The 11,051-nt window shown below is 41.2% G+C and overlaps 1 protein-coding gene across 1 annotated transcript; it reads right to left on the bottom strand.

Moving 5' to 3' along the window:
- Positions 1-8,302: 8,302 nt before the first annotated feature.
- Positions 8,303-8,813, bottom strand: HSPB3 (heat shock protein family B (small) member 3). The gene has a single exon (XM_010208619.2). It carries the CDS (start codon positions 8,750-8,752, stop codon positions 8,303-8,305), a length of 450 nt encoding a protein of 149 aa, XP_010206921.1. The 5' UTR covers positions 8,753-8,813.
- Between the last annotated feature and the right edge of the window lie 2,238 nt (positions 8,814-11,051).

Raw genomic sequence — 11,051 nt, 5'->3', positions numbered from 1 at the left:
TCTTATTTAAATATTCTTTTTCAAACATTTTGTGGTCTTCATGAAGAAATAAGCAAGTGAGGTGGTATGGGTTCTGTTGAGGGGATCACACTGAGAATCATTTCTGATCCTTCTGACCTTTAAACCTGTAAATATGGAAACCTCAGCTGTCTCCACACTGTGACCATTTCAGGCTGAAGTTTCTAGAAAGTCTCAGATAAATACTGCAATGGCTAATATGACAGAATGAGTCTCAGAGTTCATGTTTCTGCATGTATTTGCCTCAGAGTCTCATAACCTGCATTGTGTCCTCAACAGTTTCACTCCACAATCAAGCCGTAAGGTTTCATATATCCATTAAGCCAGAGACTGAATTTATAGTGCATCTTGTACGATGTATACTGATCGTTAACACCAGAACTTGGAAAATTGTGGTAAAGCTACAAAAAATATGGTTGGAATGCTATTAAAATACATACAGCTATCACCACTGCAGGTAGCTAGTGAGTTCCTGTCTTGTAAGACAGACTACAAGAATTATGGTTTTATTTGTCAAACTACACTCTGGAAATAATTTTCTTTAATTAATTTTTCATTGTATCTATGATGTAATGCTATTGCTTTTAGTTAAGACTTCAACTTACTTAAACTCAATGTGAAAGCTCGAAATCAGCTCATTCCCAGCCAAAAGCTACACCTCCTCTTTATGACTACACCACTGTGGTGTGGAACAGCTAACTCCAGCATCCAGGCTAAGAGGAGTGCAGAATACCATAGAAAATGAGGAGTGGAACCAATAAATAATAAAACTAAACTAATAACACTGGACCCCTAAAACATCTGATGCCATTTTACCTTGTATGTGGAGTCCTGCACATGCAGGGAACCACTCATGTGATCCCATTCGCACATGTGAATCAGTTGCAGGGGCAGCCAGCTGAGCTGGGTGCTGAATCAGTACCATGATGAGAGAGAGCGAGATGCTAGTTGGCCTTGGAATGTGCTCAGCACCACCTGAGTGAGGAAGTCTTGCTGAGTCAAACATCTCCATATGGAGCCACCGAGAGCAGCAATCGCACAAGTGAACTGGTTTAGAGTGAAGCAGTAAAGCAGCCTGAGGTCATGGGGCTATGACTGTAGAAATATTGAGGTGGCTAGTACATGTTGCACTTTAAACCCCATGTTATCCAGCTCTGCTAAGAGCAAGTGAAACTTTTGTACATTCTGCCACAGTATCTGCTTACATGCAGTTACTGCATGGGAAAACTGAAGGGATGTACAATCAGAAAGAAATGTAACTGAAAATAGCAGATGACTCATTCTTTCATCCCAGTAAGCCAAGATTTTAGTCCATGTATGGTATTCTTTTTCAATTAACAACCTAAATTTTTTGAAGTAGTTTTGAAATGTCTTCCTCAGACTGTAAAAATGCTAATTTATCAAAAAAGTTGGGTTGAAAAAAGAACAGTTTAAGAGAACACAAGTTAAGATGAAACAGTTATAATAATAAATGAAAGAATATACAAAAAGAGTGGTGTGCGAATGCAGTTGCTCACCACTCGAAACCCAACACTGTCACTCACAGTTGCTCCCCATGAAAAACCATGTGTTCCAGGAAAATCCTGTCTGGCCAGCTCCCCACCTACCTACTGGGCATGGCTTCAGGAAGGTATTGAATCTTGTTGGCCAACCTGGGTCAGCTGCCCTGACTGTGCCTCTTCCTACCTTCATGTAAATGTTAACCCTATCCCAGACCAACCCAAGAAGTCAGAGGTGCCCCTTGCCACCTCCTCGTAAAAAAACCTAACCCTATCCCAGCCAAACCCAGGACAAAAGCTGACCCCATCTGACCCCAGAGATATCCCAGACTATGTGAAAGCATGCTTAGCATATAAACCTGTGGGAGGAAAAAGGAAGGGGGAGCATTAGGAGTGATGGTGTTTGTCTTTCCAAGTAATGGTTGTCTGTGCTGGAGCCTTACTGTCCTGAAGATAGCTGAACATCTGCCTGCCCATGGGAAGTGGTGAATAAATTCCTTGTTTTTCTTTGTGCATGCAGCTTTTACTTTACCTATTAAATTTTACTTATCTCAGTCCATGTGTTTTCTCACTTTTACTGTTCTGTCCCACCAGGGGCATAGAATGAGTGTCTGTGTGGGCTGAGCTGCAGGCGGGGGTTAAGCCATGGTAGTCTTTTTGGTGCCCAGCATAGGACTCAAAGGGTTTGATATAACAACAGGTTTTACTAGAATATGCTAGATGAAATTTAGAACTATTATTGCTGTTTAGCTATTAATTGACAGCCTTCTGTGCTTGCCATGAGGCTTACTTACCTTCCTGTACATTGCGGTCCAGTGCAGGTTAGTGGCTGCTTTTTGCTTTCTTTGCTGCTATAGTGCTGATCATCTGACTGGGCTATGCTGGGAACATTTTGATAACAGCAATGACAGTGCACCTGACCTGGCAGATGGCTAAGGCATTGGTGCTGGCTCTGTGCTGCTGTACTGGACAGGATAGAACTCCAGCATGAACTTGAGGCAAAAAAGCTGTGACCTGTGGATGAGTCCAGGTGGGAGCAGGATATTCAGAAGCATCTGTGGCCATGAATAAGTCTACACCAGAACAGCCACATCTGGAGCATCTGTGGCCATGGTAAACATCTGTGCTGCAGTAGTTCTGAAGAAACTGTGGCCCAAGCATATGTCCACATTGCAGAAAGTACACCTTGAAGCATCTATGACTGCTCTTGAGGTCATGCTGAAGCACCTCAAAGTGTGTGGGCATGGATATGCCCATGACAAAGCAGATAGATCCCTGGAGGGACTGCAGCCATGGGTACAGCCGTGTTGGAGTGTGTTTACTTCTTACAACCATGGCAGTTGCAAGGCCACTCTGGAGCAGATCTGTCTCTGAAGGCATTGTTTCCTGTGGATAAAGACATGCTGGGTCAGAGGCACCTCAAGGTGACTGTGGCTGTGGCTAAGTCTATACTGCAGCAGGTATACCCCTGAAGAGACTGTGTCATAGATGAGGCTTCACTTGGAGCAGGTACACCTGTAAGGGATGCAGTCTGTGGAAAAGTCCAAGTTGGAGCAAGGACAAGAGAAGGGGTATGAAACCCTACAACCTGGCCCAAAAGGACCAAGGGTGGAGATACCTTTAAATTGTTGTAACCCATGCTTTTGGTTGTGTGTTGTGGGAATTACTATAGCAGGAACCTTTGTTGCCAGGGCTAGGAGCAAGAGGAGTTGTTTATTGCAGTCTTAAACTCTACAACCTGGCCCAAAGGGTTTGGGAGGACAGCTGACCCCAACGAACTCAAGGGATATCTCAGACCATATGATGTCATGCTCAGCACAGAAATCTGGAGGAAGAAGAGGAAGAGGGTGATATTTGGAATGATGGCCTTTCTCTTCCCAAGTAACTGTTACTGAAAGCCCTGCTTTCTTGGAGACAGCTGAACACCTTCCTGCCCATGGGAAACAGTGAATGAATTCTTTGTTTTGCTTTGCTTTCATGGGTTTGTAAGGAACTGCTTTTGCTTGGGAGCAGGGGCTGTAGTGAAGATCTGGTAAAGAGTTCTTGGACTTTCCCCTGGCTCTTGGGTTCAGACCCACCTCTGGCCCGGCTTGGCCAATCTAGAGCCTCTGCCATCACTATTTAAGGATGGGAATTTGAAGTGCTTGGTAGCAGGCGGAAGGGAAGGGCAAGGTGGAGATGACCATGTGAACTCAAAAGTTAGAGAAGGAGGAGAGCCAGACCAGAGACCCCTCTGCAACCTGTGATGACAACGCAGGCTGTACCCCTGCAACCCATGGAGGGCAATGGTAGGACTGAGAGCCACCAGCAGCTCCATGTGAGTGCACCCGGATGGGCGAAAGACTGTGTGAGGAGGTGGCCGTGGTGCAGGCCATGCTGGAGACACACACACAGGAGGCACAGAGGAGCTGCAGCCTTTGGGATGAATGCATGTCGAGGCTGCCTGGCCTGTGAGGGACCCCATGCTGGAGCAGAGAGAGCAGTAGAGGAGACTGTCTGCCCTGAGGAGAGTCAAATGGTAGAAGTCATTGGGAAAAGACTGATTCAAACCTCCATTCCCTGCCCTACTGAGTCATTCATGAAGAAAGGAGACACTGGGACACCAGGATCAGGACTCTGAGCCTGGGAAGATGAGAGGGGTAGGGTGCAGGTGGTCTTAAAGGGCTGGTTGTGTCCTTCATCATTGTAGCACTCTGTGTTGTTTTCTGTTTGTTATGTTTTGGGGTGTTATGATTATGTCCTGGTTGGTGTGGATTAAATTATTTTCTGTTTTTTTCCCAAGCTGAGTAGCCTGGTCTGTTTTGTCCGGGACCATAAGCAGCAATTAAGCCCTTTCTGTCCTTCAAGAGTTCTGAAGTCTGTGGTACTTAAGTCTAATCATGATCTTTTGTCCATGGATGGGCTTAAACCAGGACATTTGTACATGCAGCTTTTGCTTTTCCTATGAAACTGTCCTTATCTTAACCCACAAGCTTTCTCACTTTTGGCCTTCTCATTCTCTCCTCCATCCCACCAGGAGCAGGCAGTGAGCAAGTGGCTGCATGGGGCTGAGTTGCCAGCTGGGGTTAAACCATGACTATATCTATATGTGTGTGTGTGTGTGTATGTTTAATCTGAAACAGTTGAAGTGGTTTTTTTCTGCTCCCCACCCATCCCTGAGACATCTCTAGTGGGCTCTCTTCCTGGCTACATGCCAAGGCCCACCCTAGTCCTACACTTCTGTCTCTCTTTATGCACAGACCTGCCCCCTTCTGCTGCTTCATTAGCTCCCAGGACTCAGGAGTGGCATTTGTCATCAGAAGGGCTGTACTCATGGGTGTCAGCGTCACAGTAAACACACCAAGGAACACAAGAGGAACTGTAAATGATTCTACACTTGCATCAGTTCTACTTGTGCAAGCAGCTGCCCGACATTCTTCCTTCTGAACATGCTGGCATCAGTAGTATTACAATGTGTCTAAAGAGTATTACTTTTTAAGGAGATTGACAGGATTTGTAGTAGGGCTACATCCCAGTGCAGCACACTGAGCCAAGACTCCAACACAAGTGCAAACCTGGACAGGGAGTCCTGAATTGTAATGCTTTTGGAAGTTAGTGCTGATACTGAAACATTTTCTTCTTCTGTGAAAGCATTTTTCACAGTGCTTAGATTAATGCATGAAAACATCTTTATCTATTTGGAGGAGCATTCTGATTAATTACAAAGGTAATTTTCCCATCACTGATGGGAAAAGAGGTGACTCCATATCACTTACTCTGCAAGGCTTGCAGCAGCATCTGTCTCTTCTTCTGAGCCAGGATTTTGTAGGCAGCCAATATCAGAGTTCTTAATTTAACTACATCAGTATGTCTTAAACCTGTCTTAAGCTGTAGCTGTTCTGAAATCCTTTGCTGTTGGTAAATCTCTTATTTTGCTGCCCGTGAGGAATATTAGCAGCTTTCTCTGTGACATTCACATTAATTTCTAATCAGATTATGGAAGTAAAACATCACACACAATATGTGAAAACAGCTCTTTCCAGACAATTCAGAAATGCTCTGCTGTTCTGGTAAACACATAAAAATAATTAATCCAAGAACTGTCTACAAACTGCCACCATAAAAAAAAAGGAGAGAAGCCCTTTCCTCTGGGTGTTTCTTCTTGGTGCTAAAATGCAGGAAGCCAACAGCAAGTCCGTGCTTCAGTATGGTCGCTGTTACATGAACACTTAGGGACTGGACCAGGGGAAGTTCCCATTCATCAAAGAATGTGGATGCAGGCTTTTGTAAAATAGTGAGTGCAAGAGAAGGTGAAATCTGTGCAGCTACATTGCTGCCATGTTTGGATTAGTATGTTCCAGTGGTTTCTGACTGATGGTATCATAAGAGAACACAGACCTGGGCATGGTGGTATGATGTGAAGAGACTTATGATACAGAACAGCCAGATGCCAAACTCTCCATCCAGTCTTGTAAGGTGGGTCTATATACATAGGTAGGGCTGTGTAACCATGGTGTTAATATATATAGAACAGATGATTTTTGGCTGTCTGGTCTAATTCCTTGCCAAATTTCCAGTAGTTTAATCTTGATCTAATTTAAAGTAATTGAATCAATTATGGTTTTTTTAGAATTGCTTTTTCATGTCTAGGGCTATGAATACCTTCACTATAATCATACCTTGAATAATTTTAATAACAGCCTGTAATTTCAAGTGATCAAATTTACAAAATCCTCTGTAGATACCAAAGTAGCTTCCTTACCAGTGGTCCTGAACTCCATCCCAACAGTTGCACCCTAAGGTGATGTGGAACCTGTGGGTCTAAACTCAAGACCTTTGATAAAAGTGGTATGTGAAGTCTGAATCCAAGCCCATATCTAGTATTCCTTTTAGAAAAACATCCATGCTACATCTTCTGTCATCTTTCTGGCTGACAAATCTTCTTATACTAGAAGTGTTGAAAATCTAGATCTGGTTTTCTGGCATGATCATTTATTGTCTTAAACCATTACACAAATTAAGCACAGGCCATATGAGGGAAAAATGTGGATTGTATGGAAATGTAGGGACATATGTTTTATGTTTGGTTCTGTTTGTTAGAAAACATTAGGTTCTTGAATTCTACTGTATTTAAAAAAATTAAAAATTGCACATGATGTGAATTTACAATCCAGACCTTATTCTGTACTTCTTGTTCAAATCCCTTGTGAGTTTTTGAATAAATCATAAATTAAATGCAAGAATTGAACTACTTGCTTTTCTAAAATCAATCACTTCAAATATCTTCTAAAAAACCATGACAAAAATCCTTCTAGTGAATGGGCATGCAGACATACAAGCTTAGGGCTTTCATTTTAAACTAAAGGAACTCTCTGGCTTCAGCTAGCAAGAGTACTCTGGGTTTTGTTAATCAGATTTTTCTAAAATTCTTATAATTTTATTTATATCTAGTTTCATTTGAATATGTTTTTGATTTGTCCAAACAGCAGATGGCTATCATAAAGAGTCTGTATTTAACTTGGCACTTTCCATTCCACATTCCTTTACTATTCATAGCACAGCACTCACACACATCTCCAATACACATAAAAGGAGACTGTTTGAATTGCAGCTGCAGACCTCCACAAATGTTTACTTACAAACTCATGGTGTTATTTTTTTTTTAATGTTGAGAAGACCAGATACTATATCTTTTTTTTTTTCATCTTCGTCTCTATCACTGTCATGAAATGAGAGACTCTACAACAGAAATTAAACCTGTGCCCGTAGTAAGGAATCTCTGTGGTTAAAATTAGATTTCTGTAGAGCCTGTGTTTGTATAGGAAGAGTGGGACTATGTGTAGGTAGAAAAATTTGCTCTTGAAGACACAGTTCTGGGATCTCAGCCTGAACTGTGAAGTGACATGAAAAACAAGACATTAATCTGATTGAATAAGACTATCTAAAGTGTGTAAAACGAAAAGCCATTTGTGTTAGAAGCCACTTTTTTATTACCAGGGCTTCACAAGGAAGAATTTTATCCTTTTGAGTATTTATAAGCAATATATCTTTTCTTCAGTTACAAGAAGAGAGAAAAGGAATAGCACAGATAGGTAGCAAAATATATTAAACAAAACCAATTTTCTAAACGTCTTTGTTTTCTTTCAAGTTAGTTTGTCTTTGACAGAAAGTCTTTCTGCTTACTGTGTTTTCAAGCAAATACATCAGGGTTTACTCTTTTTTCTCACAGAACATGCAATATAGTTCATGCAACACACTTCTAAAAGGTAATCTCTCAAGGTTTTTTTTATATATATATGCAAGCTTGAACTGTGGAAATAGCTGGGTTTTTTTTTCTTGATAATATCTTTCAGTTTCTGTGCTTTTCCAGAGTCAAAGGAAGAAGAACTTAATCTCAAAAATTACAAAACAAATGTTTTGGTACAACTCACAACCTGTCCATTGCTTCTTTAACTTTATGATTATGGCTATGTAAGAAAAATGCTGGTTCCTTAGAAATACAACTCCTTCTGCTGAACTCATAAATGTGCTTTATTTTCAATATGTTATCAAATAGATTTAGAGTAGCCTAAATTTTCTACCTTCAAAAAGTCTGACTTTCCAGCACATATGTATTTGGAGGCAAGCAGTCTAACATTTCACATCAAACAATAAACTTAACATACTGAAAAAGAGAGACAAAGACTTTCCTTTCCTGTAACATAAATTCAGCCACATGCTTACTACTCTCTACAGTGTTCCTTGAATTATATTATTTTATTATATTATAAATTATTTTATCTCACCAATAAACTACAGGCAAGGTTCTAATTCTTTCCCATTGGGTTCTTCATTTCAACAACCAAAATGCCATCATGGCAGAAAAGTGCAGACAAATCTTTGTTTTCCACTCCATTGGGTAATTTATATTGTCTGGTAAAGCTTCTGGATACAAAACCATGTTCATCCATCCTGGGTCCGTGCTGAGCTTTGATGAGGAGCCAGCCTTCGAAAGTCTGAATAATGATATCTTCAGGGCGGAACTGCACAACATCCAGCAAGACCTGAAAGTGTGTGCTTCCCTCATCCTTGCCACTCTTCACAGTCCCAGCTGTGCTTTCTACAACACACTTTCTCTTGCTCAGTGTAGGTACAGAAGGGCCCGGCAAAGCATATAAAGAGTGGTCCAGTCTGTGTGCTTCCAGCTCTTGGACAGTAAATTGCTCCTGATAGCGTATTGGGGTTTCCACCCAGTGTCTTATAACAGCTTCTGCCATTGCTGAGGCAGGAAGATGAGCTGCTGCTCCTGTCACTTTGAGAAAGCTGCAACGCTGGAGCAAGCTCTCCCTCGTTGTATGCCTTAGATGCAGACTGGTTTCGTGGTTGGTGGTGCCTTTCACTTTTAGCATAGGCAGAGGGTAATGTTTTCCAGGGTGTGCTGTGCTCCAGTGCCAGTAGACTTTTCGTCTTTTATCTGCCAACAATAGAGCACTATTTATAGTGCTAGGGTCTTGAGTGGCTTTAGCACATGCACAGCTTTCATGCTGAAATGGTAAAAGCAAAATGTTAATGCATCGCCAATTGTTGCAATGTTGTGCCATTTGTCATTACGAATAGTGAACAGACAAATAATGTGAAATATTCTTTGATTTAAACGGAAGTTTAATGATTCTGTTTTTCCAAGGGATGCATGACAGATATGAGCTCTGTACTTCTTCTGCTTGAAATACAAAGTTACTGAAAGAAGGGATTTATTTAGCTTGACAGTAGGCACAAAGCAGATTTCAGGTTAGGTAAACTAAAAGCTTATCAAGTGTATTGGGTGTTGTTGCCAAAGTTGTGCATAGGTGAAATACAGGCACAGTTAACTGGGTTATTAGTGGGAGGAGGCAACCATAAACCATCCCTGCCCAAAGACGGGGTGCCTGAGGGGCTGAGTCTGCAATCTTAGTGACCTGCAAACACAGCAGACAGAGCCTTCTCCAGCATGTGAGAGTGTCACACTCAAGAGTGCAAGGACAGAGAAAGCTCATGTTGTACAGTTTCCAGGAGAGGGCAGAGCTATGTTTTCCCAGCAGAACAGTAAAGACAACTCCAAATCCTCAATGCTATCACAGTGTCCCAATAAGTCTCATCTTCTGAGGTTTAACACCTTGAATCTATGATCCCACCTACCACTTGTGTCTGGGGAGCAGGACTGATAGAATCATAGAATGTTAGGGGTTGGTAGGGGCCTTTAGAAATCATCTAGTCCAACCCCCCTGCAGAAGCAGGTTCACCTAGATCAGGTCACATAAGAACACATCCAGGTGCGTCTTGGAGACCTTCAAGGAAGGAGATTCCACACTCTCCCTGGGCAGCCTGTGACAGGGCTCCCTCATCCTCACAGTAAAATAGTTTTTACTTACATTTAAACAGAACTTTTTGTGTTCCAGCTTCATCCCATTACCCCTTGTCCTGTTGCTAGCTACTAGAGAAAAAGGGATGCCCCAACCTCCTGACGACCTCAAACATTCTCTGTAGGGTAATCTTCTTGCTACTCTATGTTCTCAGCGCAAATAATGCCTAAAAGTGTTAATAGTTTGGTTAAAAAGACCTAAGAGGAGAGTGCAGTGAAAAGCATTTCCACATTCCAGTAGGTTTTCTAGAAAGTAATGATGGCATTATTGCATTATGGCAATTCTCAGAGAAAAATGTTTAATTTCTTCAGTTGCACTAACGCTAGAAATAATCAAGGAAGATGCTTTTATTCCTTCTTGTTTTGCTACTGTTCAGAGCTTAGTCTCCCTCTTGTCCTTACATCTTCCATTACCATGGAAGTCACTTTATATGGGACCTATGCTAATGAACTGTAGGCACATCAAGAAAGAGGCAGTTGAATTTCATAAGTGAGTTTCTGTTTTGAGTCAATAGCAGAGCAGGATTACCAAAGGTATCTATAATTAGAGTTCTATGGTTGCTATTTTATTGTAGACTCATGAAGACTGCATCATAAGGTAAGGAAATTTTCAAAGGCAGATCAAAGGTTCAAGGTAACTTGCATTAATGGCCAACCATTTAATTGAGTATTGTGTGAAAGGAGAGTTATGCTGCTTTATTGGCTGTTCTCCTGTCAAACTGTCCTCCAGAAATAATTTAAAAATGCAATTCTGAATGTATGGCTTGCTAAAATAATGATAAAAATAACATGGAGCATTGCCTATTATCTGTTCGGCAGCTGTTTTCTGTTTTGCTGGCCAATGATTCACTCTGTGAAGAAACATTCACCCTGAAGTGAAGTAGTATGTCTGGTTGCTTGCAATACTATGGTTTTAGAGATTGCTGAAAGTTATTGCTGTCCCTACTGAATTTTGTGATGATAGCCTGACTTATTTTACTTCAATTTTGCAGTTCATTAATAAATGTACTCTGCAGGAATACTACATTCTATTATTATTTTATTTTACTTTATTTTACTTTATTTTACTTTATTTTACTTTATTTTATTTTATTTTATTTTAATTATGCCCATCTTCTCTGGAAAAAGGTAAACTTGCCTATGCCTACACTTTAAATGAAAATAGAAACCACCAGCTC

Source organism: Colius striatus, chromosome Z (genome assembly GCF_028858725.1).
Source record: "Colius striatus isolate bColStr4 chromosome Z, bColStr4.1.hap1, whole genome shotgun sequence".
NCBI classification, from domain to species: domain Eukaryota; kingdom Metazoa; phylum Chordata; class Aves; order Coliiformes; family Coliidae; genus Colius; species Colius striatus.
The sequence above is the reverse complement of the archived record's forward strand: the minus strand, read 5'-3'. Positions and strand labels throughout refer to the sequence as shown.

Coding starts and splice junctions, on each gene's coding strand:
- HSPB3 (XM_010208619.2), bottom strand. CDS start 8,752: ATGGCAGAAGCTGTTATAAGACACTGGGTGGAAACCCCAATACGCTAT.